The 17,652-nt window shown below is 56.9% G+C and overlaps 1 protein-coding gene and 1 non-coding gene across 8 annotated transcripts in view; both read left to right on the top strand.

Moving 5' to 3' along the window:
* Window positions 1-3,196: 3,196 nt before the first annotated feature.
* On the top strand, window positions 3,197-3,268 carry TRNAP-AGG (transfer RNA proline (anticodon AGG)). Its single transcript has one exon. It is a non-coding gene; the product is annotated as a tRNA-Pro (tRNA).
* A 6,480-nt stretch (window positions 3,269-9,748) lies between these two features.
* The window catches only part of CCDC136 (coiled-coil domain containing 136), a 30,615-nt gene continuing 22,711 nt past the window's right edge, over window positions 9,749-17,652 (top strand). For all 7 annotated transcript variants that reach the window (XM_062202802.1, XM_062202560.1, XM_062202968.1 and 4 more), the window contains exons 1-4: window positions 9,749-9,817; window positions 10,446-10,553; window positions 12,176-12,433; window positions 12,524-12,598. In XM_062202802.1, coding sequence (XP_062058786.1) covers window positions 9,760-9,817; window positions 10,446-10,553; window positions 12,176-12,433; window positions 12,524-12,598 — 499 coding nt within the window. In that variant the 5' untranslated portion in view covers window positions 9,749-9,759. The remainder of the gene's footprint in view (window positions 9,818-10,445; window positions 10,554-12,175; window positions 12,434-12,523; window positions 12,599-17,652) is intronic.

The following is a 17,652-nucleotide window of genomic DNA, read 5'->3' as shown; positions in this document are numbered from 1 at the left end:
TACAGAGGCAGCCTGTGATAGCTTTTTGATCTATATATCAAATACATATATATTTAAAGATTTATTTATTTACTTGAGAGGCAGAGTTACAGAGAGAGAGAGAGGGAGAGACAGAGAGAGAGGTCTTCAATCCGCTGGTTCATTCCCCAAATGGCCACAAAGGCTGGAGCAGAGCCAATCCGTAGCCAGGAGCCAGGAGCTTCTTCCAGGTCTCCCACGTGAGGGCAGGGCCCCAGGACTTGGGCCATCTTCTACTGCTTTCCCAGGTCATAGCAGAGAGCTAGATCGAAAGTGGAGCAGCCGGGACTAGAACCGGACCCCTTTTGGGTTGCTGGCGCCGCAGGCGGAGGCTTAACCCACTACACTACAGCGCTGGCCCCATTATCTGTGACTTTCTGACCTCCAAGGCTCTCCAATCCAGGGACAAGACAAAGAAATCATCCATGGATCTGCCTGCCTCAAAGCTACCCTCCCAGGGCCGGCGCTATGGCACAGCCAGTTAATGCCCTGGCCTGAAGCGCTGGCATCCCACATGGGCGTTGGTTCTAGTCCCAGCTCCTCCTCTTCTGATCCAGCTCTCTGCTATGGCCTGGGAAAGCAGTAGAAGATGGCCCAAGTCCTTGGGCCCCTGCACCCGTGTGGGAGACCCAGAAGAAGCTCCTGGCTCCTGGCTTTGGATCAGTGCAGCTCCGGCCATTGCAGCCATCTGGGAAGTGAACCATCGGATGGATGGAAGACCTCTCTCTCTCTGCCTCTCCTCTCTCTGTGTAACTCTGGCTTTCAAATAAATAAAATAAATCTTAAAAAAAAACAAACAAACAAACAAAAACTACCCTCTTGCCTGGAAGAGAGTAAGGAAACATCTAGATTCCATCTAGAAAAGTCTATGTATGGCTTCTTCCATGAGACACAGAGAGGGAGGGTCTTGGGACAAGGCCACAGTCATTTTCGCCTGGAAGCCAACCGAAGGCAGGTGTCACCGGATTCCCGCAGGGCAGCCTGCTCCCTCGGCCCGGCCCCGGTGTGTGGGGTTAGGGTTGTCACAGCAGCAGAGAAGGGATTCCTGACATCTAAGGGACAGGATGCTGCTGCACACGGCCACACAAAGAGGCCTGGTGCTGCCCCACATTCCAGCGGCAGCCTCCCGGGAGGAGCCGTGGCTGGGGCCCAAGCCCAGTCTCAGCTTTGAGGCATTTTCAGCTCGGAAGATGTCCCTGCAGGAGGCCCAGCAGCAGCCGCAGCGTCACTCCCTGGCCCCCGGCGCACCCAGCCGGAGCAACAATGCCGGGAATGTGCGCTGAGGTAATAGAGCGACAGACAGAGTGGGCTTTTATTTAGAAGCCAGTTTAAGGCTACCCAAAAAAGTCTCTCGCGGCTGCCTTTCTCGCTGGCCAGGAGGAGTGAGCGGAGCCAGCTGTCTTCTCTAGACGCGCCTAGAACTTTCCCCTCTGGGGACGCACGAGGGCTGGTGCAGCCCTTCTGTGAGTTCAGGTCACTAGGAAGCCAGCTCCGAGGGCTGGAGAGACGGCCCCCTCCTGTCTCCGGCTTCTACCACAAGCCAAGCGGTGAGGATCACCCTGGATGTCTGTCACGTGGTGGGTTTATGCACACACCTGAGAGTTTCTTTGTTCTTTCTCTCATTCATTCATTCATTCATTTTCATTCATTCATTCATTCGACAGCCATTTGCTAAGTGACAGCACCAACAACAGTTGTGCTGAGGATTAAAAGAGATTAATCAGGTGAAATGCTTCTATAAGGCCTGCCCCCACGGAAGTCCCCTGGGGGTTGTCCGCATTGTCAGCAGGATGATGGAGTGGGGGGAGGGTGCTGGACACGCAGGGAGCTCTTGGCTCCTAGGAGCAGCCTGCTGGGAGCCAGCCCAGCCCAGGCACAGTGGAAACACAAAAGAGCCAGCCTGGCTCAGCCCACTGGGGCCTCCAACAAGACCTCAGCTCCTGAGGTGGGATGTTGCCCCTCCCTCTCCTCTGGGAACTTCCCAACCTGTTGGACCCCCAGCCAGGCCAGGCCAGCCTTGGAGGGTCTTTTCCACCTGTGCCCTGGGCAGGATGAGCGGGACAGGCTGGGTGCGCAGGGATAGGGCAGGTCTCTCTCTGTCCCTGGTTTTCCAGAAAGTCTGCGTTGGCAGTGGGTTCTGCATGGCAAGCAGGCTTTGCATTCAGATAAAGGCACAGAGGCTGAATGTAGGCAAGTTTCAGCGTTCAGATGAACGTGACGTTGAGGCTGAATGTAGGCCAGTGTCTTCATCTCACAGTGGGAAGAGGGACACCAGATTGTGCAATGGTTTTAAAAAGTCTTCTGTAAAGCCCTAAGCACACCCACAGGGGGCGTGAGAGCTGCCTTATTAGGCCTTATCCCCCTGCAGGGTGCTGCCCTCACCACCTGCTTCCTTCTGGACAGCACCTGGCGTCCATGGTTACTGAGTAAGGTTTATTTTATGTGACAGGCAGAGAGAGAGAGAGAAAAAGTCTTCACCTCCCAAAAGGGCCACTAGCCACAGATTCACTTCCCAAACGAGGCCATTGGCCACAACAGCCAGAGGTGGGCAGATTTCCTCCTCATCCGGGTACTTCCCAGGTCACAGCAGAGAGCTAGATTGGAAGTGGAACAGCTGGGACTTGAACCAGCACCCATATGGGATACCAGAACTGCAGGCAGCAGCTTTATGTGCTAGGCCAAAGTGCCAGCCCTGAAACGTAGGGATTTAGCAAGGACTACCTAGTGGAGGGTGACCTGGTGCAGGCCTGGGGCCCTCACCTAGGAGTCTATGGCTTTGCAGAGTTTTCCCTGGTGGTCCGGCCATGAGATGAGAAAGAAGGGAGGCTCTTACCTGGGTGCAAGGGGTCCCAGGCAGGTTGCCCCAGGATGTGGTGGGGGCTGGAGCCCCCTTTCCCAGCAGTACCTCTGTGAACCCCACTGGGTAGCAACCTGGGGAGAGCTGGCTGATCACGGGGAAGAGCAGCTCGCCCAGACAGGAGCGTCGGTGTGGTTCTGCAGTGGGCTGGGAAGGAGTAGGAGGCTGCCCCGGAGTGAGGCCTGCTGGAGTGCCGCCGGCCTGGGCTGGGCACCAGCCTGGGAGCCAGAGGAGGGGCCGCCTCTAGGAACCACAAACTGGCGCTGTTACTGCTGCTGAGGTGGCAAGGAGGACACATCTGGCCAGAGGGAAAGCATCAGTGGCTCGTTGGTCTAGGGGTATGATTCTCGCTTAGGGTGCGAGAGGTCCCGGGTTCAAATCCCGGACGAGCCCTGTTTTTCTTTTCCTGCTGTACTGCTTACCCTGGGCGCGTGCCATTAAAGGGCTCTAAGAACAGTCTCCCTGTTAGCCACTGAGCCCAAAACCGCAGAATGGGGCTGGCACACCAGCTAAACAGCGACTGATCCGGATAGGCTGCGGGCTGGTTCTCAGTCAAGGTCAAGAACAGACAGGCTCTTGATGTAAAACCTGTCCTGAAGCCACCAGACTTCAAAGTCCAAACACTAGGATTGAAGGTCAGACTCCAAGTCTGTTTTCCCCTTAGGGAATTAGGAAGAATAATGCTTATTCCAGCTGTTGGATTACATCAGAGGCTGCAATGCACCTTCCAGGCACAAGGATTGCTAGGAATAATACTAAGAACAAAGGGAATCTAGACGGGACTCCTGGCACCACAGAGACAAGACAAGGATAGCCACCTCCTCATCCAGCACCCTTGGAAACTCACACAGAGATGTTGAGCAAAATAGAATTTTAAAATTAAATATGGGGATCGATGTTCGGGTTAAGACCTCCCCATCCCACCAGAGTGCCTGGGTTCAATGCTCGGCTCCCGCATAGCGTGGTGAGCCACCACCCTACACCGGCATCCCATGTGGGTATTGGTTTGAGACCCAGCTGCTCCACTTCCCACCCAGCTCCCTGCTAATGCACCTGGGAGGACAGCAGAGGATGACCCAAGTGCTTGGGCCTCTACCACTCACGTGGGAGACCGGCTCCTGGCTCCTGGCTTCATCCTGGCTCAGCCCCAGCCATTGCAGCTGCTTGGAGAGTGAATGGGTGCAGGGCCTATGGGGGTCCCACGTATTAAACGCATCTGAGACAGGACCAAGCGTGCTCTCCTTATTGAGCAGCAGGAAATCATGAAAGTGTTAAAGGCAAAAGCACAGAGTCAGAAAGATAAAAAAAAAAAAAAAAGAATCATTTGGAGCAATTTTTTTTTTTTTTTTTTTTTTTGGACAGGCAGAGTGGACAGAGAGAGACAGAGAGAAAGGTCTTCCTTTGCCATTGGTTCACCCTCCAATGGCCTCCGCGGCCGGTGCGCTGCGGCCGGCACGCTGCGGACAACACACCGCGCTGATCCGAAGGCAGGAGCCAGGTGCTTCCTCCAGGTCTCCCATGGGGTGCAGGGCCCAAGCACTTGGGCCATCCTCCACTGCACTCCCGGGCCGTAGAAGAGAGCTGGCCTGGAAGAGGAGCAATCGGGACAGAATCCGGCGCCCCGACCGGGACTAGAACCCGGTGTGCTGGCGCTGCTAGGCGGAGGATTAGCCTGTTGAGCCACGGCGCCGGCTATTTTTTTTTTTTTTCCATTTGGAGCAATTTTAAAAAGTCAATAATTGCAACTTGTTTAAAAGATATATTTATTGTTAAAGATTTATTTATTTGAAAGGTGGAGATACAGAGTGAGGAGGAGGGACAGAGAGAGCAAGAGAGATCTTCCATCTGCTGGTTCACTTCTCAAATGGCTGCCATGGCTGGAACTGGACCAACCTGAAATCAGAAGCCAGAAGCCTCATTCCGGGTCTCCCACTTGGGTTCAGGGGCCCAAGCACTTGGGCCATCTTCTGCTGCTTTCTCAGGCCATAGCAGAGAGCTGGATTGGAAGAGGAGCAGCCAACACTTGAACCAGCACCCATGTGGGATGTCCATGTCACAGGCAGTGCTTTACCCACTACGCCACAATACCAGCCCCAAAGATGTGATGTGTTTATTTATTTATTTGAAAGGTAGAGTGACAGGGCGGGGGCAGGAGAGACAGAGATCTTCCATCCACTGATTTATTACCCAGATGGCTGAGCAGATCCGAAGCCAGAAGCCAGGAGCTTCCTCCAGGTCTTCCACGCGGGTGCAGGGGCCCAAGCACTTGGGCCATCTTCCACTGCTTTCCCAGAGAGCAGAGAGCTGGATCGAAAGTAGAGCAGCCGGAACACGAACCGGCACCCATAGGGGATGACAATGCCCCAAGAAGAGGCTTAACCCACATCGCCACAGCTCCAGCCCATGGCTCCTGGCTTCGGATTGGCCCAGCTCCTGGCACTGCGGCCATCTGGGGAGTGAACCAGTGAATGGAAGACCTCTCTCTCTGTCTCCATCTCCGTCTCTGTCTCTCTCTCTCTATAATACTGCTTTCAAATAAATAAATAAATATTTTTTTAAAAAAAGGGAGAGATATTTACAATAAAAGTATTACATTCTTACAGGCTCTCCACTCTCCCCCGCACCCCCCCCCCCACATGTTCCTCCATCCTGACAGCCAGATACAGAGAACCTTGGTCACTTTGTGACCCAGCAGATGTGTGTTGTCCCCTACAGGTTCAAACCCAAGGGGGGTGTGCCCCAAAAGGAGACACTTCATAAGAAGGAAGCTACAGGAGCCGGCGCTGTGGTGTAGCAGGCTAAGCTTCTGCCTGGGGCGCCCGCATCCCATATGGGCTCTGGTTTGCGTCCCGGCTGCTCCTCTTCCAATACAGCTCCCTGTTAATGGCCTGGGAAAGCAGTGGAAGATGGCAGAAGAGCCTGGGCCCCTGCACCCATGTGGAGACTTAAAAAAAAAAAAAAGGAAGTTATTATAAGAAGCTATTATAGGAGTGGAATGCAAGAAGGAATGGCGAGCAGAGAAATGTATCAACACGTTAATAAATCAATAGGCTTTGAGACAATGACGATGACACTGAAAGGGGTTAGAATCAAGGTGAAACTAAAAGACGAGATAGAGGGGTCACCACCTGCACTGCCGGCATTCCATATGGGCACCGGTTTGAGACCCAGCTGCTCCACTTCGGATCCGGCTCTCTGCCGTGGCCTGGGAAAGCAGTAGAAGATGGCCCAAGTCCTTGGGCCCCTGCACCTGCGTGGGAGACCTGGAAGAAGCTCCTGGCTTCAGATCGGCCCAACTCCAGCCAATGCGGCATTTGGAGAGTGAACTAGTGGATGGAAGATTCTCTCTCTCGCGCTCTGTCTCTCTCTCTGCCTCTACCTCTCTGTAACTCTGCCTTTCAAATAAATAAAATAAAATACGAGATAGAAATAGGGGCGATGTAGAATGTCACAGGTAACATGTTCCAAGGTCTTTCTACCATTCAGGAAAATAGAGATGATACTGGTTGACTACTGACTTAAGTAAGAATGCTTAGAGAATATGTAAGGAGGTGGTCACTGGGAGGGTAGAAATAGAATGTGTCCCTTCCAAATCGGTGGGGCCAGGGGGTGAGATCATAAAGTAAATGAAGGCACCTTTAGTGGTGTTGAATTCAACTGGCCCTCTGTTTGTAGAGCAGCTAGTGAGGTCGGAGATGCACCTGTTCTATGAGCAGCAAAGTCATATCTACATACCTGCCTTAGGAGAGTGCTCGTGCGTATGCCAACGGGGCAGGCAGAGAACCGTACATTGCAGTGTTTCATTTTATCTTTTAAGATTTATTTATTTACTTGAGAGGCAGAGTTACAGACAGCCAGAGATATCTTTCATTTGCTGGTTCACTCCCCAAATGGCTGCAATGGCCAGAGCTGGGCCAATCCGAAGCCAGGAGCCTGGAGCTTCTTCCAGGTCTCGAAGGCGGGTTGAGGGGCCCAAGCACTTGGGCCATCTTCTGCTTTCCCAGGTGCATTAGCAGAGAGCTGGATCAGAAGTGGAGCAGCAGGGACTTGAACCAGCGCCCTTAGGGGATGCTGGAACTGCAGGTGGATGGTTAACCTACTACGTCACAGGCCGGCCCCTGTAGTGGGTTTCAGATTTATTTGTTTATGAGTCAGAGACAGATAGAGAGAGAGCACTCGCATCTGCTGGTTCATTCCCCAGATGCCTGAAGCTGGGAACTGGAAACTCAATCAATCCAGGTCCCTCAGGTGGGTGGCGGGAGCCCAAGCACTTGCACCATCCCCTGCAGTGTTATTGTCCACATGGAGAACCGGAAACGGCCTAAATGTCCGTGAGCAAAGAAGGGGTGAAGTGCAATTCGTTCAAGCACACGAGCTGGAGCGCTGAGACAAGGATGAGGTTTGAAACGAACGAGGACAAAGCAAGTTTGTAGGAGCATGCGCACACACAACGCCGTTCCCATCTGCTCCTCAGACACACAGATCAAACCCTGCATTGCTTACGGCTGCAAAGTTAAACTGCAAAGTCACAACCGGATGGCTACCCTGAACCAAACGAGCCGAGATGTGGTGGAGTTGGGGGTCCATCTGTGTACGTGGATATGCTGTGTTCTCTGTGCTTTTCTGTATGTTTCAAATGCTCATATTTTGCTTCCTAATGAAAGTATCTAGCCATTGAGAAATAAACGTAGGGGCTGGCAAGGCGGCGCAGCAGGTTAAGCTGCCACCTGCGGTGCCAGCCGGCATTCCGTATGAACACTAGTTCAAGTGCTGGCGGCGCCACTTCCAGACCAGCTCCCTGCTGGTGCACCTGGGGAGGCAGAAAGGATGGCCCAAGTGCTTGGGCCCCTGCCACCCACGTGGGAGACTGGGATGGAACTCCAGGCTCCTAGGCTTCTACCTGGGCCAGCCCAGTCATTGTGACCATTTGGGGAGGGAACCAGGGGATGGAAGATCTCCCTCTCTCTCTAACTCTAACTCTGCCTTTCAAATAAATGAAATAAATCTTAAAAGAAAGAAAGCAAGAGAGGAGGAAAGGAAGAGGAAGGTGGAGGGGACTAACTGGCTGCAACAGGCCTCAGAGAGGATGAGCTCCTGGGATGGGATTAGGAGGAGGGCGAGTGCTGAGTCCAGGGATTACAGGGATTAACCCAGATCATCCCCTAAGCTGATCACCTAGCTGACCTGCCCACTGCCACTTCCGGCCCTCCAGAGCTGCCTCCCTGGACCGCAGCCCACCGGCCCCACACCTCCTGGTCTCTCTCCCCTCATCCTCAGCCCAGTCCTGGGGTAGCCAGGCTGTGTCCTAGTTTGACTCCTGGGGATAGATGATTCAAGTGTGCCTTGCATGTTCTCAAACTCCAAGTTAAACAAGCAGGTGACCTGCACCCCAGGAGCCAGGGAGAGACTCGTCCTAGCTCTGAGGATCAGAGCTGCCAGGGCGAATGACAGCTTCTTCCTCTGTCTCTCCCTCCATCCACCAAGCGGTTAGCCATCAAGGCCAGTGGCGACAGCCTGACCTACTGGTGGAGGCAGAACCAGGGAGGCTGGCTGTGCTGGGGCGGAAAGAACAGCCACTCGGATGTGGGTCCCCAGAGCTCCATGCTCCCCAAGTCCCCAGTGCCAGCCCCTTCCCAGCATCCCCACGACTGCCCCCCACCCCCGGCCTCGGCAGAGCTGCTATTTCCCGCTCACTGGACTCTCCTGGCAGAAAGGTCTGGAGCAAGTGCAGGAAACCCCCCCCCCCCAAACCTGTGTTCACCATATCTCAGCGCCTCAGGCTGGGAGGAAGGAGACCGAGCCACCAAGGGGACAGGAGAGGGGCTGTGGAGCAAGGGACTTGCAGGCAACGTTCTTGCTAATGGGCACTGTGGACTGCACAGGATGCTAAGACAGCATTACCTGTGCTTGACTGTTACGCTCGCCTTCTGTGCCTCAGGTGCTTTGGCCGATGCTGGAGACACAAGGTCTAAGATACTTCCCAAACTTCAAGAAGCTGGGCACACAGGATCCTCGCCCCCACCAGCACGCTGGGACAGGACAGAGCCAGAGCCGGGAGAGGGCATCCCCTGGGGAGCAGATGGGGCCTCCCAACGTGCAGGGCCTGGGGATCCGGGAGGAGGAGGCGCAGGGTTGAAGGCAGACAGCTCTTCTAGGGGCCCCCGAGCCTGGCGGCCAATACGCAAGAGAAGGGGTTGGTGCGCCTGGGGTTTAGGGATCTCCCACGTTTCTGAGAGGTGACAACTGCTTCGGCAATCCAGCGCCCGCAGCCACTCCCTGAATGCGTGGACGGTTGAATAAGAAGCCCTTTGGGACCCCACTGCTCCCTTCCACTGGAGTGACCATGGCAGACTTCGGCGGGGGCGTGGTTTGCAGCCACCGGGTGTGGGCCAGAGGGAGACAGAGCGGGACGGCGAAGGGGTCTTTGGGCCCCGGACTGCGGCTGGGTGGGCACCCAGGGAACACAGAGGGCTCAGGCCCCGCAGTGTTCATGTCCCGGCCTGGCTTCCCCCACGAAGGCGCTTGGAGGGGGTCACCGCGCTGCCGGGATGGGGACCTTGCCCTTCCTCCGCAGTCACTGGGCAGGACCGGGCCCCGACTCCGGCCGCAGAGGCGTCCCTGCCACCACAGCAGGTGGATCTGGCCGCTCCCTGTCGGGGCAGCTCGTGTGGGAGGGCAAGACCCGAGGCGTGCCGAGGCGCGCTCACCTGCGCAGAGAGCGCGCAGGGAGGGCTTCCGGGAGGCGGCGGCGGCGGCAGCAGCGGGAGGCCGGGCCAGGCCCCGCCCCTCGGTCCGCCCTCTCTCCTCCCCGCGCGCCCATTCGGGTCCCGGCCCGGCGGCTGCGGCTTCGGCTCGGGGAGGCGGCGGCAGCGGCGGGAGCGGCCATGGAGGCGGGCGCCGGGGCCGGCGCGGGAGCCGCGGGCTGGAGCTGCCCGGGCCCAGGTCAGAGCCGTCCTCCCCCCCTCACCGCCCCTCCTGCCTCCGCTCCTGCGCGCCTGCCTGCAGACCCCGGGCGCCCCTGCTCCTCCGCTGCCCACCCCTCCGCCCTCAGCCTTCCTCCCTCCGTCCCCGCGCGTCCCGGGCCCGGTCTCCATCTTTCCGGCACAGCGGCCGCATCCTCCCCGGGGGCCCTCCCCTCTCGCCTCTCCAGCCCGCGGGGGCTCCAGCCCCTACAGCCTCTCCAGTCCTAAAGGCTCCTGGGCGCCCGGCGAGGTGTGACCCGAGGGGAGGGGCGGGGCGGGGAGGGGGCGTCTCCGCCCAGACCCCTTCGTGCGCCTCTGTCGCCGCTGTGCAGTCGCACGGCCGCTCCCCCTTCCAGGCTGCTGCTCTTCCTTCCATCCCAGCCCCTCTCCTCTCGGTCCCCTCTGCTGAACAGATGCTCGCCCTATATACCAGGGTCCGAGCTGGGCTGGGGTCCCCGCGGGGGAGGCTGAGGGAGGGGAGTCGCCGAGCTGAGCCGGCAGGCGCCTCCGCTCGGATTGCGGATCCCAGGGCCCCACCGGCCTGGAAGGCACGTCCGTCCCCTCTCTTCCCCTGCCCCCCACATGGCTTCCTGTCTCCCCCATCACAGGACCCACAGTAACCACTTTAGGCTCCTATGAGGTGTCCGAGGGCTGTGAGAGGAAGAAGGGCCAGCGCTGGGGGTCCCTGGAGCGGCGAGGGATGCAAGCTATGGAGGGTGAGTTTCCCAAAAGGGCATCTTTCTTTGCGGTCCCTTCTCCTCCCTCCCTGTGACCCCAGAGCTGCGAGCTGGGCCACAGCCCTGACCTCTGTTCCCCTCAGGCCTCTCCTCCTTTGGGTGGGAACTCCAGTCCTCCCCAGGGCGCTCTGAGGAAAGTTCAAGGTGCATCCCTTTGGGGCCCCAATGGCAAGCTAACCAGGCTGTGTGCCCCTGGGGAGCTGCCAGACAGAGAAGCAGGCCTCTGTGGACCGAGCTTTGAAGCAGCCTTTCGGTGGGGGGTTTGTTCTCCCCGCCTGCGACCCAGATCCCGAGCTGTCTCTGGCTTTCAAAAAAAGGCAAGGGCTTGGGCACCGCCATGCACTTCAAAGCGAAGTCTCACAGCTGTGGTCCTCCGGGCTCTGGTCGCCTGGAAGAGGCAGCCCAGGAAGGGCAGGTGAGGCCGGCCCCTCCGACGCACGTGGATGCCCACCCCACCCGTGTGACTGGGCACCGCCGGGCCCCTGGAAGAACACGGCTGGTCCAGGTGCCAGGACTCCCTGGGAGGAGTCCCCAGGCCCCTCCGCCTATTCAGTGTGGGCCATCCTGGTCCCCTTCAGAGGGACAGGTGACACAGGGGTCCCAGCTGAGCCTTAGGCTGCTGCTAAGAGGAAGTAAGAGCAGAGCCTCTGCATTTGAAGACAAAGCAGACAATCACCGTCCAGACAAGATTTCGCTATTTCCAGGAACTGCATTGCAGTACAGGAGGGGCTGCCCGCCAGCCGGGGGCTGGGGACCAGCACCTAACCCCTGCTACTAGTATTTTTTTTTTTTTTCTTTGAAACACGTTATAATGGCAGGCTCGCTTTTACACACAGGTGCAAGCTAAGACTTGCCCTGAAAACTACAGGGACAAGAGGGGTTATCAAGGGAGGAGGGGCCTCACCCTGCTCAGGTAGGGGAGGGGACACCCCGTGACAGCCAGCGGGGCCAAGGGAGGAGGGGCCTCACCCTGCTCAGGTAGGGGAGGGGACACCCCATGACAGCCAGTGGGGCCAAGCAAGGAGAGCTTGCAGAAAATTCCAAACAGCTGTTTGACAGAATGCATTTCAAAGGGCCCCCGTGTTTGTCCAGTACATTTAGAATCATTTCATTCACATGTTTTCTTTCTCTACCTACTGACGGGCAACGCTTGCTTATTATAGAAAGGCTAATTTTACACTAAGCCACCTGAATAATTAAAAAAAAAAAAACTTTCTACAAATCCTCGAACTGTAACTCTGGCGCTGATTGGCCTAAAGGCATGCCTGGTGTCCGAATCGCCTGGCCATTCAGCCCTCTGCCCTGAGAACACACTAGAAAAGACTCGGGTGTGCTTGTGCTGGTTCCCCGGGCTGAGCCAGGAGACTGTTTGCCCACAGGTTGGAGGGGGAGGCCACCAAGTGTGCTGTCGGGCCAGGAGGATCTGGGGGAGGGGAGGGCGATGTGACCTCCTGACCTGACCCTAACACCTGAGGGCTCATCAGGCATCCCGGGGACTCCTGGGGACACCGGGTGGCACTGTTAGGCCAGCTCTGCCCTCTGGAAGGACCACGCACAGGAGGCTGGCACTGACTTTTTTCTGGGCTGGGCATCTCTCCCAGGGGAGGTGTTACTGCCGGCTCTCTATGAGGAGGAAGAGGAGGAGGAGGAGGAGGAGGAGGTGGGCGAAGAAGAAGAAGCTGAGCACAGGCAGAAGGCCGGCGGCGGAGGCTCCTTGTCCCTGAGCAAGCACCGGGGCCTGAGCCTCACGGAGACCGAGCTGGACGAGCTGAGAGCCCAGGTGCTGCAGCTGGTGGCCGAGCTGGAGGAGACGCGGGAGCTGGTGGGGCAGCATGAGGACGACTCCCTGGAGCTGCAGGGTGAGCGCCTGCTGCGGGCCGGGGGGCCTGGGCCCAGAGGCTCCACGCTGCCCGGCTCGGAGCCTCACCGGCCCGCCCCTCTCCCCACAGGGCTCCTGGAGGACGAACGGCTGGCCAGTGCCCAGCAGGCAGAGGCGTTCACCAAGCAGATCCAGGAGCTGCAAGGTAACTCCCACGGGGGCCAGGGGCTGGCCCAGTGCTGTCCCTGAGGCTCTAACGGAAGCTTGGCAAACCAAAATAGCCCAGTGCCATACTTGGGTCTCATCTTTCTCTTCTTGCCTCTCCTTCTCCTCTTTCCACAGCTTCTTCTGTCCTCCCTTCCCTCCTCACCTCTCCCTCTCTCTCTCTCTCCTTCACACAGCTCCCAGAGTCCTTTGCTCTCATGGTCAGGGCCAAGGGCCGGTGCTCAGTGTTGGATTCCAAGCCAGACTCCTCTCGCTTGTCCCTCCAAGGGCATGATGGGAAAGAGCAGTGCATGATGGGAAAGTGCAGTAGGCTGACGCAAAGTCACTGCAGGGGCCTCTGAGCTACCTTTAAGGGAACCCCTGAGAGCTTTTCTGGCTCCCTCAAATCTGAGCTTGTACCCCCCCAACACACACAGCCCTCCCTTCCTATGCCTACATCCTTTTGTTTCTGGAAACCAGCAAGCCTTGCATTTTGCTGCACCACTAAATAAAGCAGCAGCTTTTGTGCCTTGGGTGGCCTCTGGAAAGCTGAGAGGAGCTGCCCCAGAAAACAGCAGGGTCACTGGAGGGAGGCGGGAGACCAAGCCAGAAAGTGGAGGGGCAAAGGCAGGTCAGGGAGCAGCCCTGCAGAGGGGCAAGTGAAGGGGACGATGATGTGAGCAAAGGCAGGGGTAGGGGCCGTGAGAGAGCCGCAGGAGGCGGGCTGCACAGGGGGCAGCGTGGCGTCGGGCTCACTGACCGCTGCTTTGTGCAGGTCTCGCGATCTGCACAGGGCACTCCCCTCTCCCGGAAATTCAGTTGCTCGTCTGTGAACTAGGACTGACTCGTTTGTTTATCCGTGGTGTAGTCGGCGCATTGGTACGTCTGAGTTCCTGCCCTGTTGGAGAGAAGGTTCTGATGAGGAGGGGCAGAGAGCGACACAAACCCACGTGGCGATCAATGCCACGGAGGTGACCTAAGACCCAGGGATGGTGCAGGTGCATGTTGGAGACGGAGTGGGTAGAGAAACCATCGTGGAGATGCTGGCATTTGAGTGAAGCCTGAGTAATGAGAAGGCCTTGGCCATTCAGGAGCTGAAGGAACAGCAGAGGTGCAGAGGCAGGAATGAACTTCATGTGAACTTCATGGAAGACAGAACACAGGGCCCTGGAGGATCCTGGAGAGAGAGCGCCAAAGGCAGCCAGGGGCCAGCTTGTAGCAGGTCTTGCAGGCCAGCTGAGAGCTTTGTTTTATATTTTTATGTCATGTTAAGAAGTTATTTTTATTTGAGAAGCAGACAGACAGAAAGACAGATTTTCCCATCCAGTGACTTTCTCCCCAAACGCTGGTAACAGCCAGTGCTGGACCAGGCCCAAGCCAGGAGCCCAGAACTCCAGCCAGGTCTCCCACGTGGGCTGCAGGAACTCAAGTACTTGACCCAGGGCTGGCACCGTGGCTCACTTGGTTAATCCTCCACCTGCAGCACCGGCATCCCATATGGGTGCCGGTTCTAGTCCCGGCTGCTCCTCTTCTATCCAGCTCTCTTTCTGCTATGGCCTGGGAAAACAGTAGCAGATGGCCCGGGTGCTTGGGCCCCTGTGTCTGCATGGGAGACCAGGAAGAAGCTCCTGGCTCCTGGCTTTGGATCGGCACAGCTCAGGCCATTGCAGTCATTTGAGGAGTGAACCAACGGAAGGAAGACCTTTCTCTCTCTATCTCTTCCTCTCACTGTCTGTAACTCTACCTCTCAAATAAATAAATAAGATCTTTAAAAAAAAAAAAAAAGTACTTGAGCCCGCATCCGCTGTCTCCCAGGCATCAGTAGGGAGCCGGATGGAAGCTGAGGCGAGACTTGAACCCAGCACTCGGGTATGGGATGCAGGTATCCCCAGCAGCAGTTTAACCCACTGTGCCTCAGCATCCCCACTCTACCGTCTGTGTAGAAACAATGGAGGGCAGAGAATCCAAGCAGTGCGTCCTAGGACACATTATCGCCTTACTCCAGTAAAGAGGGGGTCGGCACTTGGATGGAGGCAGTGAGACGGGAGATGATCCAGAACATACTTTGGAGGTGGAGCCTTCAGGAGCTGCTGACCAAATGGATGGAAGGAGAAAGAAAGATGCCTTTACATTGGAAACCTGGATGAGGCGTGGTCTCGTTTATCGGGTGGGGAAAGACTCAGCAAGGAATAAGAGTGGGCACCGGGGACCCTGTAAGATCTTTTCCTTTCTATTGGGTTTGAAGTGTCTTATGAACATCCAAGTGACTTAGAAGTTTTTTTCAAATGTATTTATTTGTAAAACAGAGGAGAGATCGATCTCCAATCTGTTGGTTCATTCCCCCAAATACCCACATTAGTCCTGGGGCTGGGTGAGGCTGAAGCCAGGAGCCAGGAACCCAACCCAAGTCTCCCACATGGGTGGCAGAGACCCGGCTACTTGAGCCATCACTTGTTCCAGGGAGTCCATTTGCAAGAAGCTGGAACTGGGAGTGGAGCCGGGACTTGAACCCAGGCACTGTGATATGGGACATGGGCATCCCAGGTGGCGCCTTAACCACTTTGTCAAACACCTGCCCTGCCCCCAAGTGACTCATGGTGGGGGGGCTACTGGATATGTAAATTCAGAACTGGGGGTGGGGTAATCCCGGCTGGAGATACAATCCGTTAGCTTATAGGTGGCATGAGAATCCACGGGAGGTGGCAGCGCTGTCACATGGAAAGATGCTGGAAGAGGAGAGGCAAGGTCAGTCCCAGAGATGCCCCAGCACTGAGAGCTGCAGGGAGATGAACAGAGGCTGAAGCTGGGTTCTGCTGAGGGAGCCAAGAGCTGCAAGGCCCTCCTGGAGGTTGGCGATCCACCGTAGAAGCTGCCAAGGCGAGGGGATGATGGTGGGAACTGGCAACACGGAGGAGCCTGAAATATTTCAATACGGACAGAAGGTTGACTGGGTTGGAATAGAAGCGGAGATGGGAGGGGAAAATGTGGGTGAGCGCAGGCAACTCCAGTAGTCGTTTCCAAGAGAATCGGAGAAATAAGGGACATGGAGTCCGGGGAAAGCGCTCAGCCTGGCGGGGACCCGCGGGCCTGCGAGCCCCGCCCCCAGAGGGCCCGGCCGCCCTCGCGCACGCGCCTTGCCCGTTCCCGCCGAGAGGGGGCGCGCGCGGCCTCAGAGGGAGCTGGCGTCGGGGGCCGTTCGGGCCGCCACAGCCCCTCGGGGCCCGGACCCGGCCGGGCGGCGGGAGGCCCCCCAGGAAGACCACTTGCGGGGGGCCGGGGAGATGGAGGCCATAACCAGTGAGTGAGAATCGATCTCTCTGTCCCCCAGCCGACCCCCGGGCCCCGCCGCCCGGCCTCGACGGTCCCAGCCCCACAACCAACCGGCGCCAGCCCTTCGGAACCCGGCTGGGGGAGCCCCCAACTCCCGGCAGCCGGCCCCTCCCCGCTGCGGGCCCCGGCATGGGCATGTTAGGGAAGTGGAGGTGGTGGTACCCCGCACCTGGGCCCTCGATCTGAATGGCGGGTTCCCTGGTGGCCCCCACTGGGCTGGGACCTCGCTATGCTGGCCCAGCAGTGGGGATGGAGCAAGGGCTTCCTTGCCTTGCAATAGCGGGGCGGACCGGCCCAGAGTTAGGCCCAGAGTTAGATCGGTCCCTGCTTGGGGAATGGGCGAGGAGAGGAGGCAGCCAGGATCGGGCCAGCAGGGGGACTGGTGAGAGGTGGGGGTCCGGGCTGCCCCTGTGAGCCAGGGTGGGTGCGTGGGCCTTCCCTGAGACACCCGGGCCCCTCGCCCTTCCTGCTTGCAGCACCCTTCTCATTTTTGAAAAACACCCAGCATGCACTTCTGTACTCATGGGAACACTCTGACCGTTTGCTGAATGTGTGCACCCTTGCCTCACCCGTACCTGAGCACAGGAAGTGTTTACTGGGCCAGGCCCAGGGCCCGGAGCTGTTCCTGGTGAGCAGTGCAGCTGTGGGCCCCACCTTTCTACCGCTTGCAGTGCAGTCGGAAGTAGACCAGCTGCACACGCGGGCGCAAGGGGAGCATTTCCTGGAGGACTTTGTTGAGGAGGTGTGGGGAGAGCCTAGAAAAAGTGGAGTAGATGAGCAGAGACTGGGGACAAGAGATGAGGAGAAATGTGCCGTGGGAAGGTCCTGAGCCGCCCAATCAGTCCTGAATTCCCCATCCTGGCCCCCATATCCTGAGTTCCTATTAATACCTATGCCTTTAAAAAAAATTATTTTATTTATTTGAAAGACAGTTACAGAGAGAGATAAAGACAGAGAGAGAGGTCTTCCATCCGCTGGTTCACTCCCCAAATGGCTGCAACGGCCAGAGCTGAGCTGATCCAAAGCTTCTTCCAGGTCTCCCACATGGGTGCAGGGGCCCAAGCACATGGGCCATCTTCTACTGCTTTCCCAGGCCATAGCAGAGGGCTGAATCAGAAGTGGAGCAGCCAGGACTTGAACCAATGCCCATATGGGATGCCGGCGCTGCAGGCCAGGGCTTTAACCCAGTACACCACAGTGCCGGCCCCACTACCTATGCCTTTTACTACCTTTCCACTTTTAGGTTCTGTCAATCCCAGATGGGTTCCTGTGTCCAGAAACCCTGAGATGCTGCCCAGATGCCGAGAGCGCTGACACATTTTTCTCTCGTGAATCTCTATGTATTATAAACACAGGCCTTGTGAAAATTCACACAGTGCAGAAACATAAGATGTGGAAAGTCAGCGTCCCCGTCATGTGCAGCACTGCTCGGGAGCAAGGCTCTGGCTGGTCTGGGATGTAGATCTTCCCAGGCCTGTTTCTGTCTTTGTACATTTGTGTGTTATATACGTCTCGTAAAGGTATCTTTTGTAAGAATTAGATAATACAATGCATTTTGTAGCTTGTTGTTCTTCTAGTTAATATATTGTGTTAATATATAGTGTAGAGCCACCACTTTCTTTTAAATGGCAACATGATATTCCCTTTGTCCTCTGTCAATTTAAGAAGCACGTATCAAGTGCCATTTAGGTTTTCACTCTATGCTTAGTTATATGGTGAACTAAC

Source organism: Lepus europaeus, chromosome 1 (assembly GCF_033115175.1).
Source record: "Lepus europaeus isolate LE1 chromosome 1, mLepTim1.pri, whole genome shotgun sequence".
NCBI lineage: Eukaryota > Metazoa > Chordata > Mammalia > Lagomorpha > Leporidae > Lepus > Lepus europaeus.
This window is presented reverse-complemented; position numbering and strand designations above follow the sequence as displayed.